Consider the following 26,043-nt stretch of genomic DNA (forward strand, 5'->3'; position numbering starts at 1 on the left):
GCGTCTTCCACGAGGGGCCCTGTGTGAGGAGCCTGGAGGTAAATGCAATATCCTGGACACAGCCAGGCTCTCTGAGTACAGCCAGGGTTTCTCAGGGCACCACCAGTCCTTCTGGGCACAGCCAGACTTCCTGGGCTTCTCAGGGTACCACCAATCTCTCTGAGCACAGCCAGGGTTCTCAGGGCACTGCCACTCTCTGGGCGTCTCAGGGTACCGTGCTGGAACAACAGCAGCTCACATCAAGGTGCTTACATATTCTCGATGGCGGCCAGTCAAGACACAAAAGCAAACATCCGCCAGTTCCACTACGTGGTGGTATGTTCCCAAATAGTCAAGTGGACCACTAAATTAGGGATGGAAGGCAATTCCCCATAGTCCATAGTCATTCGCCAGGGCTGTCCTGGGGGTGAGGGACGATCTTGACCTCACCCTCATCTCCCCCGGAGGACTCAGCAAGCGTTTCCTCCTGGGACTACAAGTCCTGCATCCAGGCTGTCTCAGCAAGAACTTCCCAGCCCACAGGGCGGCAACAACCTTCACTTTCTCCGGCCTCTGCTGGTTGGGGAACCATCCACATCTTTCCACCCCTCCAGGGGGATCGAGCTCTCCGGCAGCTGCTCCTCCTGGTCTTCCTCAGACTGAGCTTTCATACGCACAAACTGCTCCACTGCCCTTCGGAAAGCTTTAGCCAGCACCGTATTCTGCCGACTATGCCATGTGTCGTGTGCAGGGCGGCAGGCGGGGTCTCTGCTCCCGCTCCCCACATAAGAACGCAGGACATGGTGAGGCCAAACAGGAACACCCACGGAACCATAAGTAGGGAAGTCATATCACTATATTCTCGCCGGCGGCATCCGCCTCTCTGCAATCCGCTCTTGCTAGCCCCCATCTCTTCTGCTAGCATAGCCACGGCAGTTGTATTAGTGGCCAATGGCTTACGGGTTACAGCTGACGGCCAACTAGCCACAGCTGATGGCCATCCAATCACAGATGATGGCCATTTACTACCTGAGCCAGCACCTTTCTATGTGAGGCCAAGAGCCTGGAAACTGCTTTCTAGGATTCTGTCCCCACAGCATTATTTTAAACTCATCTGAAGAGTGCCTACAACCTACCCTGACTTTAAGAGTCTTCATTTTATGACTCTTTCTCAATTTTTCCAATCTCATAGCCATCACTTCAAGCAGGATAAATAACATGCACATCTACGAATAAAATATGCTCTTACACATGTCTGTGATTTTAAACATGTTTGTTTCCTCTGCTGAAAAAGCTCATGTCGTCATTTCTTTAACTCACTTCTCAATCTGGCAAATTCCTATCCATCCGTTAACACATCTCTTACTTCTTCCTTCCAGGAGTATTATCCGACACATTCCCAAGCCCAAAGAGAGTTAGGTTTCTGACATGTTTCCAAACGAGTATCCATGTCTATTACAGTTATGCTATTTACCTCTACAACTAGAATATGACTCTATAAATTGTAGAGAGAGAACCCAAGTCGTCTTTTGATCCCTATGACAAAGTAATTGGCATACATAAGGTATTTAGGAGAGGTTTGCTGCTGAATAAATCCACCTCTTCTAGGCTTAAATAATCTGTTATACATGTTTCATCAAAGAATTTAATACTTTGCTGATTCAATTTATACTGATCACTTCCTAATAGCTGAACTACCTTTTGGACACCTGAGGTTACTAAAGCTCATTATGTCCATCAGGCCAAATACAGCAGAAGTTCTGCTTCTAAAACCTATTAGGGGTACTGCATAGTGATCATTAAATCAGACTTGGTTTAGAATTCCAGCCTTGTCACTTACTATTAACACTCATGAAACAAATTAACTGAGTCTCAATTTCAGAGTTGCCTTGGGGAATAAGATCATACATGTAAAATACTGAAAATACTACCTGGAACTCGGAATTTTTGAGAGAAATAAAGGAGGCAATGTATCTAACACTACCAAGAAAATTATCTAGCACATGGTAACTGCTCAATGGATATAGCATGACACATAAAATTACTGATAAGTGTCACATGCTGTAAAAAAAATTACATATTAAAAATAAGAGGACTTAGAAATAAGAGATTTATAGTCAAGACTACTCAAAACCTAAGCAGCATTACAACCAGATTACAAAATCAGCAACTGGTAGGTACCTGGAAGTATGCTGAACCACTCAAGTAGGAAACTCATCATGGTGAGTTTGCCATGGATGACATTAAAAACGAACAAACAATGAAGATGGAATGCTGGCAACCTTTTCATTAGAGCGGAGCTGGCAGGTGCTGAGACAATGAAAATAACTGAGCTGTACAAGACTAGGGATGTAACTTTCTCTGAGTAGGAACCCTGGATGTCAGTACTCAATATTGAATTTTCTTAAAATCTAGACTACAGGACTCCTTATGCCAGTTCAGCAGCCAAGCTTTTCCCTTTCCTACTGAAGTTTATAATTACCCTCCAATTAACTAAAAAAAAAAATTAAGTGAAACAGTAACACATTCGTGTCACACAGACATTAATTCCCTTATTTACAATAAAATGTATTATTTTGTATTACTAGTACAATCTTTTGCAACATGTATAACTTCCCTTACTGTTTTCTAGACTATTACCGTGATCAGACAAACTAGATGTCTCAGCCTCCCTTGCAGCTAGGAGTACTCATATTCCTAAATTCTGGCCCCTAAAATGTGTGTAAAGGGGTATGTCAATCTCATGATTCCCTCAAAGGAAAAAGACTGTTGCACTCTGCTTCCTCTTCCTCTGACCAACTCCTTGGAATGTAGAACCACCTCCAAGTCATCAAATAAAGACAACTCAAAAAAGGAAAAATATAGGCCAATTGCAATTATGAAGAAAGATGCAAAGATACTACCAATCCAGAAATATCTAACAATAATAAAAACTTGACACCGATTTGAACTTACCTCAGATATACAAGATTGATTTAAGGAGAAAAAGTACAAAACTATCTCAGTGAATGCAGAAAAGGCATTTGCATACAATGCTTTTTGCATGAAAAATGTTTAGACTTCAAAAACAAATGTTTAGACTTCTAAATTGAAATTTTTAAAAGTTGGCTTTCATTAGAGTAAGGAAGTTCCTTTCTATTCTTAGTTTGCTATATACCACACAAAAAAAGGGGGGAAAAAAGAAAAACACACACAAAACTTTAAGTAATCATACTAAATGGTAAAATAATATTTAAAATATTCCTTTTAAGAAGGAAACAATAGAATTGAGAACCCAGAAATAATACCACATAAATATGGACAGATAGTTTTTGACAAAGAAGCCAAAAGCATACAATGAAGAATAGACAGCCTCTTCAATAAATGGTGCTGGCAGAATTGGAAAGGAACGTGCAAAAGAATGAAAGTGGACTGCTATCTGTCACCACATACTAAAATTAATTCAGAATGGATCAAAGACTAAGCATAAGATCGGAAAAAATAAACTGCATAGAAGAAAACATAGGTACTAAACTTATGGACCTTGGGTTCAAAGTGCATTTTATGAATTTGACTCCAAAGTCAAGGGAAGTAAAAGCTAAAATAAATGAATGGGACTATATCAAACTTAAAAGCTTCTGCACAGCAAAAGAAACCATCGACCAAATAAAGAGGCAACCAAATGAATGGGAGAAGATTTTTGCAAACAGTGCCTCCTATAAGGGGCTAGTATTCAAAATATACACGGAACTCATGCAATGCAACAACAACAACCAAAAACAACCCAGTGGAAAAAAAGGGGCAGAGGACATGAAGAGACATTTTTCCAAAGAGGACATACAAATGGCAAATAAACTAATGAAAAAATGCTCAACATCATTAATCATGAGAGAAATGCAAATAAAAACCACAATGAGATATCACCTCGCCCCTGTTAGAATGGCTGTGATCAAGAAGAGAAATAGTAACAAGTGTTGGAGAGGCTGTGGAGAAAAAGGAACCCTTATACACTGTTGGTGGGAATGCAGACTGGTACAGCCCCTGTGGAAGGCAGTGTGGAGGTTCCTCAAAACATTAATAGAATTACCTTATGACCCAGCAATCCCTCTCCTGGGTATCTACCAAAAAATTCTGAAAACATTTATCCATAAAGACACGTGAGCTCAAATGTTCATTGCAGCTTTGTTTACGGTGGCCAAGACATGGAAACAACCAAAATGTCCTTTGAGAGATGAATGGATAAAGAAGTTGTGGTACATATACACAATGGAATACTCTTCGGCGGTAAGAAAAGATGAAATAGGACCATTTGTGACAACATGGATGGATGTTGAGAGTATAATGCTAAGCGAAATAAGTCAGACAGAAAAAGCAGAGAACCATATGATTTCACTGATATGTGGTATATAAACCAAAAAACAACAAAAGAACAAGACAAACAAATGAGAAACAAAAACTCATAGACACAGACAATAGTTTAGTGGTTACCAGAGGGTAAGGGGGGAGAGGGGTAGATGAGGGTAAAAGGGATCAAATATATGGTGATGGAAGGAGAACTGACTCTGGGTGGTGAACACACAATAGGATTTATAGATGATATAATACAGAACTGTTCACCTAAAATCTATGTAACTTTACTAACAATTGTCACCCCAATAAACTAATTTAAAAACAGGAAAAAAAAAAAAAGAAGGAAACAAGACAAAGGTACTATATCGCATCTTTCAATTAATACTTTGTTGGCATCCAAGTTACCACATAGGAGAAAAATTCACAAAAATTGGAAATGAACAAACAAAATATCATTAATTACAAAGGGTTGGGTAGTCTATACAGAAAATCGAAAGTAACATACTCAAATTTGCCAACTTAGTAAATTAGTGAAGTTGCTTGATGAATTTAACTTAACATACAAAAGCGAAATCCAGTTCTATATACCCGCAAAGAAAAAATGAAACATTTATAATATCAATAAAATTTCAAGATATAAAATACATTACTTTATAATACGCACAAGAACTTTATGGAAAGAGTTTAAATAAATATGCAAAGTCAATGCAATTCCAACCAATCCCTGGAAGTCACTGTGATTTATTTAAGTTTATGACAGTGATTTCCAGCACTATAGAATTTGACTAGATACTGAACAAATATTAAGACAAATCTAAGCCTCCAGATCTGTGCTAACTGTTGCAAATCCACTTACCATCTATCTGGCCCTTGCTTTCCTTTCCCCCACTTTGAGGGCCCCAACAATAACCCAGGCTCTAAAAGGGCCACAAGCTAAACAGGACTTTTATATTTTATAATGGTTACATTGTAAATGATTAGCTAAGTACATACATAATATGAACAGCTGATTTTGCCTCTTGTCCCACAAAGCCTAAAAAGTTACTATTTTACCCTTTAAGATAAAAGCTTTTGGACCTCTCTCCAGACCAAGAACTTGGGAGCTCTCTAAACAACCTATCTGAACTTTCTTGTGCTGACTCAGTTCCCTTTTTGGAATGCCTTTCCAGGTCACCTTTCTGGAAAACTCTCATTAACCCTTCCCTCAAGTTTCAACTGCTCTGTGGAGTCTTTCTTAACCCCCACTAAGACTCCCATACCCTTTACACAAAGACACACACTTCTACCTCCCTAATAAGCCCTCAACACCTCCAATATATCAGTCACCAAAACCTACGAGGTCCGACAATTAAGTTCACGAACTCATCCTAGAAAAAGTGCTACATATCTCACTGCTGAATATCACTATGGTCACCTTTCAAGTACTCCCCTTGGGAAGCTATGCACAGACGCCAGGGCCTAGTCCACCCTTGAAAGCAATTTTGGAACTCTTCTTCTGGAATGGCCATCAGAGCTGTTGTCATATTACCATTGATATCCTGAATGTCATCAAAATGTCTTCCTTTCAATATTTCCTTTATCTTTGGGTAAAGAAAGAAGTCACTGGGGGCCAGATCAGGTGAGTAGGGAGGGTATTCCAATACAGTTATTTGTTTACTGGCTAAAAACTCCCTCACAGACAGTGCCCTGTGAGCTGGTGCATTGTCGTGATGCAAGAGCCATGAATTGTTGGTGAAAAGTTCAGGTCGTGTAACTTTTTCATGCAGCCTTTTCAGCACTTCCAAATAGTGAACTTGTGCTCGCTTCGGCAGCACATATACTAAAATTGGAATAAATAGTGAACTTGATTAACTGTTTTGTCCAGTTGGTACAAATTCAAAACGAATAATCCCTCTGATATCAAAAAAAAAGGTTAGCAACATCGTTGCAACAAGTTCCCGAATTTAATTCTCCGACCTCACATGCTTATTTGTGTCTCCTTCACAAGAATGTGGGCAATTTGAAAGTAGTAACTGTCTTACTTATCCCTTTATTGACAACAAAGCCCTTGTCAATGAATGTAAAACAGCTAGTTAGTGACTGACATAAGTAGTTTAACAGAAAAATTCACTGAAAAGTAAGAGGAGCACATATTGCACTAGTTCATTGACCAGTTTGTGCTGACCATTGGGCTTCCTTAATCACCTGAACACAGAATGTCCAGTCCATAAAGTAGATTAAATAATGATTTCTAAGATGTGTTCTGCTTCTAAAATTGCAAACTTTAAAAAGAATCTAAGCCTTATTCTCAAATATACTGCTTTTTAACTTTTCCTACAAACTTTTTAAAAGATCTCATTCTCGTGGTTTCTGCCTTTCTGGGCAAAAAAAAAAAAAAAAAAAAATTTCCAGGTTAAACATCATGCTTGTTGAAATATAAAGTTCTATCTTCCCTTAAAGTTCTAAATATTCTCATGTTATAAAGCTTCAAGACTGGTATATTTAAATACTTGATATATTTCTAAATTCAAAACATGAATTTGAATTAGAAGAATCTTGAGGTTTTTCCATTATAATAATTCTCTCCATAAAAATCTATCCCCTACCCAACATTAACCCCTAATCCCACATCACTGCAACATTAACAAAAAAATTAAAACCATATGGGAGCTAAACTGGCTAAAGAAAATCTTGCTAATAAGCCCCAATTAGGAAAGATCACAATTTTCATTCCTGGTAAGAAATACACCATTACAATCTTCTAGCATGTATTGAATCAAGGAGTAAAACAAACTTCCTTGGTGAGTCGGCTTTAAGGACATGAACTGTCTAAATTTAGCATACCAAAACATAAGCAAATTATTCTCCTCCATAAGCTCTGATTTCTTGAAGTACAGTAGTCCTCCCTTATCTGTGGTTTCGCTTTCTGTGGTTTCAGTTACCTAAGGTCAACCACAGTCCAAAAATATTAAATGGGAAATTCCAGAAATAAATAATTCATAGATTTTAAATTATGTGCCGTTCTGAAGCATGATGAAATCTCACTCCATCCCACCCAAGACCCGAATCATCCCTTTGTCCAGTGTATCCATGTTGTATATGCTCCCTGTGTTAGTCACTTAGTAGCTGTCTAGCTTATCCGATCAGCTGTCTGGCTTATCAGTGCTTATGTTCAAGTCACCTGTATTTTACTTAATAATGGCCCCAAAGTGCAAGAGTAGTGATGCTGCCAATTCAGATATGCCAGAGAAGCTATAAAGTGCTTCCTTTAAGAGAAAAGGTGAGTACAGTACAATAAGATATTTTGAGTGACCACATTCACATAACTGTTACACTATGATTGTCCTATTTTGTTATTAGTTATTATTGTTAATCTCTTACTGTGCTTAATTTATAAATTAAACTTTATCATAGGTATGTACATACAAGAAAAAAATAGTATAAGGGGTTTGGTACTATCCATGGTTTCAGGCATCCCCAGGGGATCTTGGAAAGTATCCCTTATAGATAACGGGAACTATTATAAAAGTGTATTGCAAATTGTTTAATAAATTACACATGATAAAAGTAATCAGAAAGCACCAGGACTTCTTCACATTTAAACATACAGTGCATATCCTTAGTCTTCTACTTGTATATGGAAATACATAGCATTAACAGATAACATACAATTTTTTATTCCTACCTTTTTACTTTATACCATAAACCGCAACAGCAATTTCTAAACTTATCTGACTCATAACTGAATTTAGATTTTGTTATCATTGTTGTTGAAGACATGATACCCCAAAATACACTACTTTGGCATAACAATTACTTTGAGCTGACAGATTTTAATTGCTGAAATCCCTTATATGCTAAAAGCAGAGCTTCCCAAAGAACTCAATTGTCATAAAACCCCTGTCCAAGGAGCAACTCTAACAGACATTGTCCCAAGACTATCATATCTCCCATTGAGTCCCTTAAGAGCCCACTTATCCTTCCAAAATCATTTGTTTTCCCCTAAGTGCCGTCTCCTGCTCTCCATCACCTAAGTCGGTATATAACCCCAAATTCTAACCACTCTTATGAGTTACTGAGTTCTCCTGAAAGTTTATGCATTACATGTGTAAATAGGTTTTTTTCAATCTATTAATCTGTCTGTTGTAAGTATGATTCACAGGACCCAGTCACAGAACCTGAAAGATCAGAGGAAAGGTTTTCTTCCCCTACACTGTTTCTTAATTCTTGTGCCATTTCTACATGGTATACAGAATAAACTGTGAAGTTTTTGTTCTCATATGCTAGTATTAGTAAGGTGTTTATAGTCATGAGAGAACTGGCAAATTTTCACCATTTCAAAATGGCTGTCATTTGTACTAAACTAGGTAATGAAAAGTATGGTCTCTCAAGAAAACTTTTAATTACATAATAAACATTTAATTTTCAAATGTTAAACAAAGACAGGTTTCATTACATATTACAAATCAATGATCCCTAATTGACTATTCTGAATTTTAAAGTTTATCACAAATCAACCACCAAAACACTTTGGGTATAAAAACCCTGACTTGAATTGACAGAAGTCTTTACAGGAATATAATCCATAATACTGTACTATGTACGATGCCAGGTAGATACATTTATCAGAGAAATCACTTTGTGAGTTATATAAATGTCCAACTTCGGTGCTCTCTACCTCAAGATACTGTTTAATTGGGGTCGGGGGGAGTAAACAGAAATAGGCAGATTCTGGTGGGGCGATACGGTAATCTGAATAATGGTCCTGAAGATGTCCATATACTAATCCCTAAAACTGAAAATATTTATCTGGCACAGCAAAAGACACTTTGTAGTTGTGATTAAATTAAGGATCATGAGATGAGAGGGTTATCCTGGATTATCCAGGTAGGCCAGATGCGATCACAAGTATCCTTAATAAGAGGGAGGCAAGAAAGTCAAAGGTCAAAGACTGCAATGTGGGGACAAAAGGTAATGTGACATGGGGCCATTATCCAAAGGAATATAGGCAGGCTTTAGAAGCTGGAACAGATAAGAAAACGGATTCCTCAATTGAGCCTCCAAATGGAATCAGCCCTATTGAGACAACTTGATTTTAACACCATAAGACTCATTTTGGACTCTGGCTTCCAAAACTTTTAGATAATTAAATTTGTGTTGTTTGACCCACTAAAGGTGTGGTAATTTGTTAAAGCAGCAATAGGAAACTTACAAAAGAAGGCCAAACTTGGAGAAGAAAAGTTGTATGGAGTGAATTCCCATTTTCACAACTATTAACTTGATGCCAGGCATAGTATACATGACAGTGGGTCACTGGTAGAAAAATCAAGTCTTTCTGAAGATTCTGAAAAGCAGAAGACTGAAACCAGAAGAAATCAAATCCCACTGAATCAAGGGAAATCCGAGAAGGGAAAGAGCCAGAGAGGGGAACCCTACATTCTGTCTCTCCACATGTCTGGCTGACTCCTCTATGCAAGTTAGCCTCAAAACAACTAAGTTAAAGACAAAAGGTCTAAACTGATACTTAAGCTGCCACCAAGAAAACAGAGTTTGCAGTTCAAAGTCAACAAAGATAACTGCCTGAGATAAAGAGAAAAAAAAACACTAGAAAAAAAAATAACAGAATCAAGAGTTAGCATAATTTTCATAATATCCAGTACCCAACACAAAATAACACAACACACATAGATCCTGGAAAATAGAACACATTCTTAAGAAAAAAGAAAAACTGAGATCAAACCCAGAATGACAAAGATCCTAGAAATGACAGACAAGGATTTTACAGTGGCTATTTTAATTATCAGCAACTAAATAAAACAAAAAGTGCTCATGAGTATTAAAAAGACAGGAAACCTCAACAGAGAAATAATAAAGAACCCAATGGAAAATCGAAAACTGAAAAATATAGTATCTAAAATAAAATTCAATGGACGGAAGAACTAAATTAAGATGATAAAGGAAAGAGAAAATGAATTTCAAAACAGACAAGCAAATTATTCAATGTAAAGACTGACGAGAAAAAGAAAAAACAAAAACCCCCTCAAAGACATTTATATAAAAATAAATTATCTAACCTACGTGGAATTGGATCCCCAGAAGGAGAGAACGGAGAATGAACAAAAAAATTACTTTGAAGAAATAATGACAAAAATTCCCCAAATTTATTGCAGGTTCAAGATGCTCAAATGGGATAAACATGAAGACAACCACGTAGAGATATGTCATGATCAAACTATAGGAAGCCAAAGGTAAGATAAAAAGAAAGTATTGAAAGGAGCAAGCAATACATTGTAAACAGAACAGTGGTTCAATTTAGAGCTAATTTGTCATCAGAAAATCTGTAGGGGCAAAAAGACAGCAGAACTTCACTTAAAAAAAAAAAAAGGCAAGTGAACCTCTGTTGTAGCTGCTCGCTCGCGGGTCGTGGAGGAATTCACTAGTTAGGCAGAAATATAGAAGAGAAGGTTTATTAAAATAAGAGAAGAGTCCGTTGGACAGAATCTGCTGGAAACGTACTGCGCGTCACGTCTTTGTTTGGTCTCAAGTTTTATATTTTCAAACCAGGATGTAAATTGCTTAGGCCTGCAGTGGAATTTTCTATTGAGTTCGACTTGGTCCGTTGGGGTGGGGGAAGGTGCAGTTAAGCTGTTTATCACAACCTTTGCATTCCTTATGTAGATTTAAGTTGGAGCCCTGAATGGATCCTATACAGATGCAAAACCTCTCCCAGGGCCAGCGCTGGGTGGAAGTCAATAGAAACTTTAAAACTGGTCTGCAGAGTAAATGTATAGGAATCATTAAGAGGCAAATGGAAAAAAAGCTTTCAAAAAGTCCCAAGCTAAATTACATTCGTTAAATCAAATTATACTGGAGAACCAAATGTCAAAATAGAAGAATTAGTGTGACCATTACAATCCCTCTGTCTTAGCATACGCATAATTCTCTATCCATAAAAAAATGCCCTTAAAAATGAAGTCAAAAAATATTTTCAGGTAAAAGGGATTCATCCCCACCAGACTTTTACTGTAAGAAATGCTAGATAAAGTTCTTTGGCCTAAAAGAAAATGATAGTACGTGGAAACGATTACAGAAAGTAATGAAGAGCATCAGAAATGGTAAAGAAATGGGTAAATATAAACAATTACTATTACACTGCAATATACAGGCCTGTCCAAAGCAAAATAACATCTTGGAGTTAATAATGCAGATCAAATACATATACCAAGTATGGAAACAGGTCAGTCAGCATGTCCTTATGTAGACAGGTAGGTTCCTGGTGGAATAAACAAAAGACAGCCATATCCTGAAACTCCAGGTTTTGAAATCACTCCTTTGCTCCAGGAAAAAATGTAACAAGGCCTTGAGGTTAATCCTAAAATTCCTTTTGGCCTAACAAACGGAGCAGATCTGATAGATAAAAGTGAGTTATTTTGCTAATTCCTTCAGGATGGGCAAGCAGAACAAAACCTGGTAGACGAATTTCATTAAAAGGCATTAAAAGGCCCCAGCTCCTCTTCCCTAAGCAGGCAAGGGGAAGTTATAAAAGAGCTTTTGCCTAAGTCACAGGGCACCCCCATTCAAGACCCCCTCCCACTCAGGAGCTCTGACCCGTTGCTTTCAACAAACTATCCTCTTTTAAAAACTCTTCGCCTCTCCTGGGTCCCTGTTTCCATTCTTCGGTCTCAGGAGACAAGATACCAGACCACACTCACTCCAAAGTCCCCTACATCAGTTGGGGACTCACAGAGAGACACACACTGCTCCTTCGGTATCATATAAAGGACAAGGGTGGGTAAGATACAGACCTATATGGTTGCAAACTTTTTATATTTTATGTGAATTAGCACAATATTAACTGAGATTTGACAGTGGAAAATTAAAGGTGTATACTATAATCCCTAGAACCACCACTGAACAAAAAGTGAAAGAACAGCTAAAAAGGCCAATAGGAAAAGTAAAGTGAATTGTAAAATAGATTCAAATATCAAAAGAGAGGGGTCAGGTAAGGAGAATAAGACCAAGAAATGAAGGGAACAAACATAAAGGAAGAAAGTCAATGAAAGATGAAAACCCAACCATATGAATGATTACATTAACTGTAAATAGTTACAAGTAATGCAATAGTTGACAACAATGCAAGTAAAAAAGCAGAGATTTTCAGACTGGGTGAAAAGCAAGACCCATTTATAAGCTATCTACAAAAGAAGAATTGTAAAAAGATAACGATAGGTTGAAAGGAAAAGGATATCATGTAAATAACAAGCCTTAAGAAGGATGGCATGGTTGTATTAATACCAGATAAAACACATGTCAAGACAAAAAGAATTACCAGAGGTAAATATATTTCATAATAAAAGGGGGGCCAAATCATCAGGTAAAAATAACAATCATAAATGTGCATATACCGAATACGAGAGCTTCAAAATATAGTAAAGAAAAAAAATACCAAAACTGAAAGACAATTGCATGATTATAGGAAGAGATAATTAACTCGCATAATTAAATGACAAAGACAAAAAAATCATAAAACAGATTTGAAAAACCCACCACTGTTACTTAATTGTTATTATAGCACGATACAACCCACAAATGCAAGTCATGGGTTAGTGTTCAAGTGTTGAACCAATAAAGAAGTCTCAATACATTTCAAAAGAATGAAATCATACAGAGTATGTTGTATAAAGAGAATTGGAAATCATTAACTATGAAATATTTAAAATAACCTAAATATTATTTATGATCAAACTATAGGAAGCCAAATATATTACAGATCTCCAAGGGGTCAGAGAAAGCACAAGTTAAAGTAGAAAACATTTTGAAATGAATAATGAAAATATAAAATATAAAAATTTGTAGACTACAGCTAAAACAATAGTAAGAGAAATATATACTTTCAAATAATTAAATTAGAAAAAAGATAGAAAATCAATAATCTAAGCTTCCCTTAGGAAACTAGAAAATTAAAAACAAACTAAGCAGAAGCAAATTATAAAGACAATCGGGAATCAATGAAATAGGAAATCGATGAAATATAAAACAGAAAAACAATATTGAAGAAACAAAAACAAAATCCATGGGGGAAAAAATCTTTCTTTGCAAAGGTCAATGAAGTTAATAAACCTCTAGCCAGAGTGATCAAAAACAAGAGAAGACCAAACGACCAGTATCAGGAATGAAAGGGGGTATACACTTCACTTAGATTCTAGTTATTAAAAGGAAAATAAGATTTTAATAGAAAAAAATAGTAAACTGACAATTACATGATATATAGACAAATTCCTTGAAAGAACAAAACAAAAATAATTCAAGAAATAACAAACCCTGAACAGGTCGGACAATTAAGTTCACAAACTCATCCTAGAAAAAGTGCTGCATACCTCATTGCTGAATATCACTATGGTCACCTTCAAAGCGCTCCCCTTGGGAAGCTACGCACAGATACCAGCTCCTAGTCCACCCATCAAAGCAATTTTGGAACTCTTTTTCTGGAATGGCCATCAGAGCTGTCCTCCTATTACCACTGATGTCCTGAAAGTCATCAAAATGTCTTCCTTTCAATATTTCCTTTATCTTCGGGTAAAGAAAGAAGTCACTGGGGACCAGATCGGGTGAGTTAGGAAGGGTGTTCCAATACAGTTATTTGTTTACTGGCTAAAAACTCCCTCACAGACAGTGCCGTGTGAGCTGGTACATTGTCGGGATGCAAGAGCCATGAATTGTTGGCGAAAAGTTCAGGTCATCTAACTTTTCCACGCAGCCTTTTCAGCACTTCCAAACAGTAAACTTGGTTAACTGTCCAGTTGATACAAATTCAAAATGAATAATCCCTCTGATATCAAAAAAGGTTAGCAAAATCTTTGCAACAAGTTTGCAAACTTAATTGTCACTCCTGGTACAACGGAATTGAATTTGTAGCTAAAAAGCTCTCCACAAAGAAAACTTGAGCTATACCCAGACAGATGACTTTACTGGTACATTCTATTCAACATTTAAGGAAGAAATAATAGCAACCCTATACACACATCAGAGCAAAGAGCAGTTCCCAACTCATTTTATGAGGCCAAAATTATCCTGATGCAAAAATAAGACAAAGTTAATATGAAGAACACTACAGAGTAACATCACTCATGAACAAAGTTGCAAAAATCCTTAACAAAATACTACAACGTTAAAGCCAACAACATAAGTGACTAAAAGGGGATTACCCAAGGAATATCTGAAAAATCAAGCACTGTAATTAACCATATAATAAACTTAAAAAATCCATAGGCTCTCAGTAGATGAAGAATAATAATTTAACAAATGCCATACCTATTCATTATGAATGATTAGGGAAAAAAAACCCTCCAAGTAAATCGTGTAACAGAAGGGAAATTCTTCAATCTAAAGCTACAGAAACCTTACAGCTAATATCATATTCAATGATGAAAACTCAGTGTTTCCCCCAAAGATGAGGAACAACACATAAATTTACTCTATAACCCAACAATTACACTCCTGGTTATCTACCCAAGAGAAAGAAAAATATCATCGTATGTCCACACAAAAACATGTGCACAAATGTTCATAGTAGCATTATTCACAATAGCCAAAAAGTGGAAACTAAAATGCCCATCAACTGATGAATGGATAAATAAAATGTGATATATCCATACAATGGAGTATTATTACATAGTAAAAAGGAATAAAGTATTAATACATGCTACAAATGGATAAACTTCTAAAACACACGCTAAGTGAAAAAAGCCAGTCACAAAAGACCACATGTTATATAATTCCATTTATATGAACTACCCTGAAAATACAAATACATACCGACAGAAAGTAGATTACTATTTGCCAGCAGTTGGGCATGAGGTTTCATTATGGGGAGATGGACATGTCCTAAAATAAGACTGGTTATGATAGCACAACTCTAAAAATTTTCTAAAAGTCACTGAATTGGGTAGTTAAAACAGCTGAATTTTTGGTGTGTAAATTATACTGCAATAAACTTTTTGAAAAAAAGATAAGCCACAGACAAAAGAACATTTTCAATACATTAGAAAAACTTACCAAAATATGTTGTTAAAATTTTAACAAATCAAAAGACAGAGTAGGCAACAGAAAAATCCATCTAAAAAGTGGCAATTCAGATACGGAAGCCCCACTGGTCAATAAACGTATATATAAAAGTACATGGTATAAAAGATTAACCTGCCCAGGTAACTTTATGCACTGTTTAAAGTAAGAAAATAGCTGATTCATTGCCATGTACAGTTCTTCATTTAGGTAGGTCGTTTTAAAAATGGTCAGGTTCAGCTGTCCTCAGAGCTTCAATTACAGACAGATTGTAACAGGAAAGATTTCCATTACAAGTTTCCCATTAAGCCATCCCTTTACAGCTTGATACATCCATCTTCAGCTTTCTTTCATTCCTAGATACCAATTTAAGAATATCAAAGAAATCATTTTGTTGCCCCTTGGTCTTACTTGCTTTCAAATTCTCACACTTAGGATCATCTTTGGCTAACAGATTGTGTCTGAGTAATCTAATTCTTTTAGTAAAATACAAGGTGATTAATACAAGACTGCACAAAGAACACTTGTTTTTCCTTTTTTAATCCCTGTTCCCTAGAAGTAATATTTTTAATTAACAAAATACACAGACCAAAATTCATTTGAGTATAACTAACAGTAACTTGCCCAAAAAGCAAACAGGAAATAGGCATGCAAATGTGCACTAACCTTCCAGTAGTCAGACTGTAAACTGTAGTACCTCTGGTATGCAGATAATGCTGAGAGAAAAAAAGTAAGTATGAGTCAATTATATCCCCTTTCAAAATCAATTAATACAAAAAACATTAAACATTAAAAGAAATATTGTAACAACCTTCCCACCAAACCCACCTCCCAGCAGACAGTGATATTTAAGACCAAACAATTTAGAAATCCGCGGGCCCCCTATTCAGTCAAACATGGTAACAAATGTCAAATATATTGGAGTTCAAGGGTGTAAAACCATGGTCAGATCTCGGACCTGCACCTGAACAGAAACTAGGTTACCTCTTGAATCACTTGACCTTCCTCAGAGACCAAATCTGACAAAAGGATTAAGATTTTCCAAGACTATTCCAGAATATGATGTATTATTTGTTCTCACAAGAGATCTTACCTCCAAAAAATGAGTAAGAGCTCAACCACCTCAAAGGGCAAAGGAACTATTTTGTGTGTGGTGCTTCCTTTAATACAATCAACAAGAAATGAATACCAAGCTTCAAATTATTTTTTTCATAATTTGAGTTTTGTTTTCCAATAGACAATATAGTGATTATGTTAATAGTAAAAACAGTCTACACATCCAATAGAGAATCGTTCTAGCTGTGTGACAGAATGCTTATGCAGTAAAACTGAAATGTTACAACCTGTGTTTCTCAGATGGAAAGATTAACATGATACATTGGGTTAAAGAAAGTTGCTGAGTCTAATTCAATTTTTAAATACTGAAAAGTATTGTAATATAAGTTTCTAGATTTATATCAATAATGTTTTTTAAAAAGATTTTCCTCTAGATGATAAAATACTAATGGGTCATTAATGGATTCACAATTTCTTAAGTATTAAGGCACTGGCACCAAGCTAGATGCAGTAGAAATAACAGATGTGAACAAACACATAGCTGTTGCTCGAAGGGTCTTTACCTACCTTTTATGGTTATATGTATTCTAAAGCTTTCTTTCAAACAATGAACGTATTATTTGTGTAATTGTTAAAATAAATGCATTTCTTGTGTTAAAATTAGGGAGTGGTTAACATTTCGAGTAAGATCCACGAGGAAAGCGACAAGATATAGTAGGAAAAATATGAAGAAGCTTTAGACAAACCTGGGTTCTAATTTGACTTCACCACATCCTAAAAGACTGTGACATCAACCCATTTAATCCAAATTATTTCCTTACAAGTCACAAACACCCTAAAAAGTTTTTTAGTAACAGCGTAAGGCATAACTAAAGAATAAAAAGAGAAAGCCAAAGCCATATTATAACTCCTCTGGAATTAAATAAAGAGAGATGTAGAGAAACAGAGTGAGGGAATAAAGAGGGATAACGATTTAATAGGTGATAGAGATTTCAACATGCTTGGAAATATTACGGCTCTGAGTTAAGATTGTGAAAACAAGTGAACAAAGGTATGCCTGATGACACGTCCATACAGACAGCACAAGGATGAAAAGAAACAACACTGTAGGCTAAGGGTGATAGCCCTGCCAGAAAAAGGGACTCTTCTTCAGAGTTAGATGCAATATAAATGCAATGAAGGAAAAGATTTAAAATTCAACCCATACGCCTATATTAGATCATGTACTAACTACAGGCACAACTCAGCATTTCTCTTTTCATCCCTAGCCCAATGTGTAACACTATAGGCATCAGGTTACCTGCTAGTGGGTGAATCTGTGGGTATGGAAGGAAAGGAAAGGACAAATAAGTCAGTTGTAGTGTATCATTTTTAGGCCAGAATAGGTTATGGTTGCCTACGGGTATTAGGTCAATAGATTTCTTTGTTTTGCTTTGTTTTTCTGAGGCTGAACTGAAAAGTTATATTTATGCCCTGGGATAAATGACACCTCAGAGAGCTTATATTAACTATTTCATTGTATATAAACGATTGATGTGCCTAGTTCTCTAGCCACCTTCCTGCTTTCCCAAATCTATGGATGCCTAAAACATATCTCCTCTGATATGTAGCAATATATATTAATACATATTAACACCTGAAAAACCCTCTGGACAGTATCCACCACAACAGACGTTTGTTTCTATGTGCCTGTCTCTCCACAGGTTTAAAAAGACTTAAGATTCCAGAGACAAGCAGACAGGAAGTTGGAAAAGCAAAGAAGCAAATAATTCTTTTACTCCTATATCAGCATCTTCACTGAGGTCTTCAAGCCAAACGAACGCATCTACTGAAATCTCTACTTCTTTGTCATTATTAAAATAACATGCTCAACGTCTTTGTATCTCACATTTGGCTTACTACAAGAGACAATGAGTAGGTGTCTTCTTTGTGTTCCTTCAATGTGTTCTGCCATCAGCTCTCTAGTTCTTGAAGCTACTATAACTTGCTTGTTGCCTGGACATGTATATGGGTTTCTAACAACCTGGATCATGGTCACTATTGTGCTTCCTTGGGTATTTCTCAATTACATTTTCTAATTCTAGACCATGAGTAGATTGAACAAATTCAGTGATTCCCAAATTGCTAGTGGAGGCATGAATTTTTTTTAACATGAAATACATTTAAATGAAGTTATATGGAGAAATAGAGTACAGTGACTGTGAATGCAATGAAAACACATGACACGATCACCTTAACTGTATCAGCTTTCAGAGAGATATAAAACAGACATTCTGTGGATATTATATGCCAGTATATGTCAATATTCTGGATTTTTATTTCATTTTATTTTACTATTTCAACACAAAGTAAATTTGCATTGTATAGCAAACATGTGTACTATGTAAACTAATTCCCAATGACTATCTGAAAGGAGATTCTTAAACAAAGAGCAGATTCTTAAAAGAATCACAACCGTTGGTTCCAACAGCCACAACAGTAAAGAAATGAACCACTGAAGAATCAAAAAGGGGGGGGGGTAATTTTTGGAGAAGCCAAACTCAAAATTATTTAAAAACATGTGCTTTATGTTCTTATACTATATATATCCTAAAATGGAGTACTGTCATTCCACCCAAGAATGACAAAATGAGAATACGACAAAGAAAGCTCGCCAACTCTGACTTAAGACTTCTCCACATTAACAACTCTGGTACGTAACTTGCCCTAGCCATTTGTAACTGCTGAGGAACTAAAAAACCAAAACTGATCTTGCCCAAAAGTGACAGACAATACAACAAATGAACAATTATTTGAAGGAAGGAAAATCTATCATTGGCTGGAATTTCAGGGAAAGATTCTAGCTCACCACAAACCATGAAGAAACTATTTTTAAAAGTTTCAAGGTTTTCATACTAATATCAGGAGTAATTATTATATCTCCTTTAACTAATTTTTTTTTATTTCTGCAATCCCTACTATCCATCCCCTTAGTCTCTTACCTCATGATTTCTAACTTTTTATGTGTTTGCTATGTACTTTGTGGTAATTTCCCACGTGATTTTCTAAGCAACTAACTTAGTGACTATCTTCTCCTATAACTTGCCACACATATTTACAGATATTTACATGTAATTCTATTAAACTACTTGTAAGATCCATCACATATGTTCACAAGAATATATATGCTTGTTCAGCCCAGGGTTCTGTCTCTCAGACTGTTCTCCAACACAAGAAATCACTGCACCATCTTCATGGCTTCAGGCAGTCTAACAACTCCATCAGCTGTTTGGTTCAGCTGAGGTTAATGGGTTAGGAGTGGAAAGGAAGTAGGTAGCCACGGTGAAGAACTACTCACTTACCACTTCAAGGAAAGACTGCTGGGAGTCCTACACGCAGGCAGACAGCCTCTAGCCGTGAGCTGCCTTAGCTGAAGAGACTACTTGCCCAAAGTCATACTCCTTCCCAGGACAGCCCACACCCAATATCCAAGGGATGGAGTATAAAGGCCTAGTCATCTTGGCCCAACTTGGGAGAGCTCTGAAGGGCTTTTCTAGCTTCAGGGCACCCCCTAGAGTACACCAAGGCTGTCACAACTTAACTTCTCCCTCTGTCCAATCCTGATTCCATCCCCTACCTTCCACAGGTGTTCATACTAAAAAGGCACTCCTTGCTAAACATCCTGTACGCTGAACTCCCTCCAGAGGAATCCAACTTGCAGTAGGCCACGTGCATTTGAGCCTCCATTTCCCCAAAATCCTCTAAGCAATTACCGTATTTTGCATTGTATAATGTGCTCCCATGTACAATGCACACCCACATTTCTAGCCCAAACTTTCAGAGGGAAAAAAAGCTTTCCCTTTAATTTTCCAATAATAATTTGTAAAAACATCAGCTAGATTGCTAGCTCCCGCCTAAAATGTATGAAAAGAAATGTCGCACTGTTCACGCTATGGTAATCAAGGGATCGGAACCACCTATCTTATCAAGTCAGAGTCACTTACTCTGTGGACAATACGTTGCTCTTCATTTTGTTGAATTGTTGGCTGAAATTACTTTTGTTTCAAGTTCGTCTTAAGTTATTGTATTTCAGGGTATTATTTTGCATAGAGACATCATTATTGATTCCTAAGCATTTGATTCATAAGCATAGATTAAAAAATTTTAAACATTTATGTAGATATCGAACTAGTTAGTACTACACATGCACATCCTTATTTTTCCCTCACAAATTTGGATAAAAAAGTGAGCATTATAGACAGCAAAATACAGTACTTTTTTTAGGATAAATTCCTAGAAGTCAAATGACCAAATCAAGTGACAGAAAAAAATTTAAACTCTTCATACACATTACCAACCAGAAAGGATTTAAAAGTTTTACAAAACCTTTTTTCCTGCTGCTTTAAATTCATCTGAAATGACTGAAAAGATACTTAATGAATAAATCTATAGCAGTAACAATAACCAAAGTGTACCATCGGCAGGTCAGAATTTTTTTAGGAATTCCTGTAAGACAGGAAGCAGATGGGATCAAAATGACAAATAAGAGTAGAAAAACCACAATCCAAAATGCACACAAAAGAGGTTGTACTATTTTCCACTACAAAAGTAGCAGTAGTTTTTGACAAGGAACCCCAAGCTCAGAAAATTTCACACAAACACGAGGCCTCGGAACAATAACTGAAGAACTGTCTTCAGAATAATAGCCAGTAAGTCCCCTACATGCATATACCTGAGTAGTTTACTCACATGTTCATTGCATGGTTAATGTTTACTACCCAAAAAGTTATGGTACATAATCTGTTCTACAAAACTAAATGTCTATTTGGCTGGGGTTGAAGGTTCTCATCTTGTTTTGGTTCCAAAGAGAGAAAAAGGAAGCAGCCTGAGGTAACAAATGTTTCCAAAAATTAGTGGTGGTAGTGAAGGTGTGAGGAAGAGGCATGGGGGTGGGGGGAGTGGAAGGCGGCTACTAGAGACTGGCTCTAGTATTCGACTTACAGGAAGAGGATGAAGAGAATGGACAGAAAGAATTCAATAACTTGTATTTAAAAAGGAATTTTTTTAAGTGGAAATGTGGTCAATAAAGCCTCAAGGAAGATTAAAAAAAAAAAATCACATCTAGGAAATAGAAGCCATCAGCTTGAAATACTAAAATACATGTGTATACCTCTGCGTCCATTCTCTCCTTCTTCCTATTACAATGAACCTACTGTCTACCTATTAATAGCCAGTTCATCTACATGACAGTAAATGGGTTTAATATTTTCGCTGCAATGTTCGTCTATAGTCGAATGGTATTTTCCATGCCACTGACTATGGCATTCAACTTTATTCCATGAGCTCAGTGTTCCAGAAGGGAAGTTTAGGAAAGCAGATGTACATTTTTTTATATTTTTGTGTTTTTCAAGAATGAATAATAGGAAATTTTTATACTTTAAAGTAATCATTTATTTTAATAGAATGTAGCACTTTAACTGTAGTTAAAATATAAATACTGCATTTTCTGTGTATTTTTGACACATTTTAGAGAACAATTTTGAAATCAATTAACACAGTGAAAAGGTTAAGAGCACCTCTTTCCAAAGACTTAAATCCTTAGGTTATCTTTTTCTTTTCTCATTAGGTTACTCCCACCAGCTAGTAGCCAACAGTCTAGTTGCTACATGCTCCGTACCTCATTTTCCAAAAAGGAAACAGACACCTCCAAAACAAATATCCCTGTATTCTTTATTACCTTTAGAGCCAAACATTTTGTAAATGGAAAATGTAGCTAAATCAATATACTAAGTTTTCAAAGCTAATACATATATTAGTGACCACTAAGCAGCAAGGATATATAGCCCCACATGCAAACCTAATTTTCAAGTCTGGGTCTCTATTTATGTGCTCTCAAATTAGTTTGCTCTATAAGAAAAAAGGTACAGCATTGAAAAACTAGCACAGATTTCCATGTTTCTTTTGAACAATGGCTTCCTTTAAATAACTTACCAGTTTTGATTAAAATTAACATATGTAATAGAGTATTAAGTAATTATTAATGCCTATTATCCTGAAGCCATGTTGCTAAGTACTAACCAGTTTCCCATAACAATCCCAAAACGTCTGAGCTATCACTTCCTCCCTTCATTTTACAGATAAGGCAGAAGTTCAGGGATGTATATATAATCTGTTAATGATAATGCAGCTGTAAACAAGAGATGAGCTAGAAAATAAGCCTAACTCCAAACGCCTGTCTCAAACTCAAATTGCATTTTCATTAGGAAAGTGTTCACCTGACGTAACACAAAAGTGGAATAATAAAACATCAACATTAAACACCAACTATCATTCACTCTAGCCCTGAAACAACCTGCCAGTTGTTCTCCCCACTAAACACATTTGTAGAATCTAAGCATAATAAATAAGTCCATCTACTCTATATTAAGATGTTTACTATCATCGAAAAGTTCTTGCTTATAAGGATACAGTTTTTCTTTCCTGTGGATTTTGCCTTTGGTACTGAGGGAGGTAGTATTTGGGGGTGCTTTTAAAATTCCTAAGTGAGTAATACTCTGGGTTAGCAGCTTGGCACCAGTAAAAGGACACATCTTGGAGGACTACTACCTTCAGTTATTTAACTCACTTATTCCATTTCGTATAGGAAAAAATTCTCAAATGAATACAAAGTATGTTTTATCCAATGCTCAAGCTCATATGTGATCATCTCTCTGTGTTACTTACCTTAACAGTAACATGGCTATGGATCAGATTTTCGTTCAAATATTTTCTAGCTAAAATGGAAGTTTTCTAGCCAGGATAAAGAAGAGAAGTGCTGAGTTTGTGTTACTTTTCCAAAGTGTCCATCAATGGTTCATTTTCTACTACCATATTTCCCTGAAAATAAGACCTAGCCGGACAGTCAGCTCCAATGCGTCTTTTGGAGCAAAACTTAATATAAGATCCGGTTACATTATATTATATTATAGTAAAATAAGACCGGGTCTTATATTAAGTTTTGCTCCAAAAGACGCATTAGAGCTGACTGTCCGGCTAGGTCTTATTTTCAGGGAAACACGGTATGGTGCAGCCTTTAAAGGGCAGGGATTTTTCACAAGGCAGAACAAAACGGCAATGCACATGTAGATGATTATCAGTTTAACTGAATGGAAAACTTATTGATGTTTTATATAGTTACATGAATTTTTCATATTTACACCTACCCTGTTGTTCTTTCTCATTGTTTAGGATGTTCATAAGCTTACAATTTCTTAGAAGTAAAAACAGTAGTACCCTAGATAGAGTACTATTGCAATTATTTTAAACACATATATAAATCAAACAGCAATTAACAAGGGGAAAAATTACCTTTTGGATAATCTTCCAATAAGAGGTTGAAGTGACCTAATTGACAAAAGAAATCAGAGTCCACTTTTCCTTCAGCTTTTAAGATTAGAGATTCGTAGCAGCGAACAGCCTAAAAATAAAAAATACAAACATTTAAGAAAAAGACAAAAACCTAAAATGCATTTCCTTCCTGAGATAATGCACATACCCTCCATTCAATCACCCAAGAAATCAATATATTTCACTTCTATCTCAGTGCAGTACTCTTTAGAATACCTAAGTATTATTAAAAGAGCCACTGGTTATGGCATAAGTGCTTTTCCTATGTGTAAAAGGGAAATAGTTGCCAAATAAGATAATGTAGGAGCACTTTGATAACTTTACAAGTTTTAAATCTAAGTTACTACTGTGGTCCCTCTTGATATAAACAAATAATAATCATCTTTCTCACAGATAAGAACTTTACTAAATTATATGAGAATTCATAATCTCCATAGTAATTACAAAGGGTGCCAAAAAACGTACACACGTTTTAAGAAAGTGAAAAACTATTAAAATTGTAATACTCAATATATACCAATAACCAAAGATGAATACAAGTCACGTTTGACTTCTGCAATTACAAGAGGTGCTCAAAGTGGTTACCATCAGTGTCCAGACACTTCTGATTACGGCAAACTACTGCTTGAGGAACACTAACCAAAGTGTACGCTTTTATACATTTTTTGGCACCCCCCCCCCATAGTAATAGCTACCATTTATACTGAACAGCTACTTTTTGCCATAACCTCTACCAGTTTAAACTACCATAAACTGCCTTTTAACTGTCTTCTCATGATATACTTCAAACCCACCAAACTCTATTACTAATCTTTCCCCCACTCCAATACCTGCTTATGCACTCACTCTCACCATTTCTTCCCTGAAGAAAAAAATAATAATATAACATTTTAAGGATATCATGCCCCCCCCCCCCGTTTTTGTAATCCAGGAGAAAATGAATGATGGAAAGAATTGAAGAATTCTGGAGTCTGACAGATTCCAAGTGTCATTAGTGTCATCAGCTACAAGAGATCCTGGGGAATGTATCCTCTCTTTTTTGAGTTTTAATAACACTCAAAGTGGTGACAACAGGATTAAAATTAGAAAACTTCTATATAAAAAATAACTTCTTTAAGGGTTTATCACAGTGCATAGCACTCCATAGGTATGTAATAATTGTTTCTTTACCTTCTCTTTAAATAAGAAAAAAGCTCTAACTCTTTCAAGGCTGTTGCAAGTTTCCCAATAATTTTGTCAAAATGACCCTGCTAACAATTTACGTGTTATGTGTTATAGTGTATCCTAGAGTCACTAAGAAACAAATGTGTACAATTTCTCAAATCTCTGGGTACACTCGCAGGTTTGGTGCCCACAAAGAAGGGAACTAGAATTGCTTCCATTATCAAAAAATCCTTTCACCACCACTTCAAGAGGTTTTGATGAGACAAGAAAATGTCATGTGGGGCAGAGTACCCACTTAAAGTGCCTTGATTTTTTCCTCTCCTGTAAAATATAGAGTCGTTGAGAGTTTCAAAACATATATCCTAAAGTTTACCTATCCAAAGCGCATATATAAATATTCATCAAATTTGGAAAAGCATTCCTAAAACAAGGGAAACTCTGGCGTGATTCTACTATCCTTAGAGCCCAACATTTATAAAAGGACTGTCTTCAGTTCTTAATATTCTACTCTTAGCTGTCTAAATGTGCTTATGTACCAAATCACTAGCACTGAAAACTAATCATTCTGCTTCCCTATAATTAAGAGTCTGAATGCTACACTGAAGGCTCAGAAATTACTATAATTTGGAGGCATGAAATTTCAAGATCCTCTTTATTTAAGTCATATATAATCCTATCTGGCAGATGGTTAAGAGTACAAAAATACAATTTATTCCAGTGCTTTTTAATATCAGAGAAATTCATAAAATAATTGGGACTACAGAATGACAGTTCTTAATTTTACATTAAATGAGTGACTTTTTAAAGCTATCAATGACATTGTAAATAAACCACGCATTAAAACAATACTGTCTTCATTTTTTTAAACTGTTAGTAAGATATTTAGAAACTTTTCCTACTCTTCTCTGACAATTAATTATGGCTAATCTAGCATTAAATTTACAAGCAAATATGGTTTCATGGTGAAAAAGGGTTCAAGAAACAAATTTTCTTCAATAATCTAAGCAAAAAGATGGCAATACCCTCTCTACACTGCCTCTTGTCACTATACCTTGATGCCATTACTATGATCATCTATTGCCTAGCTTCCATTTCCCATAAAACAAAGGA

The 26,043-nt window shown here is 36.1% G+C and overlaps 1 protein-coding gene across 9 annotated transcripts in view; it reads right to left on the reverse strand.

The window, feature by feature from the left end:
• KDM6A (lysine demethylase 6A) overlaps positions 1-26,043 on the reverse strand; it is a 213,356-nt gene that overhangs the window by 124,701 nt on the left and 62,612 nt on the right. For all 9 annotated transcript variants that reach the window (XR_013992908.1, XM_081041951.1, XM_081041952.1 and 6 more), the window contains exons 3-4: positions 23,731-23,839; positions 16,015-16,064 (exon numbers count right to left, since the gene is read on the reverse strand). Coding sequence is in view for 8 of the 9 variants with exons in the window: in XM_081041951.1 (XP_080898077.1) it covers positions 16,015-16,064; positions 23,731-23,839 (159 nt within the window). In the remaining variant the exon portion in view is untranslated. The remainder of the gene's footprint in view (positions 1-16,014; positions 16,065-23,730; positions 23,840-26,043) is intronic.

The sequence above is a fragment of the Rhinolophus hipposideros genome (genome assembly GCF_964194185.1).
Source record: "Rhinolophus hipposideros genome assembly, chromosome: X".
In the NCBI taxonomy this organism is placed as follows: Eukaryota; Metazoa; Chordata; class Mammalia; order Chiroptera; family Rhinolophidae; genus Rhinolophus; species Rhinolophus hipposideros.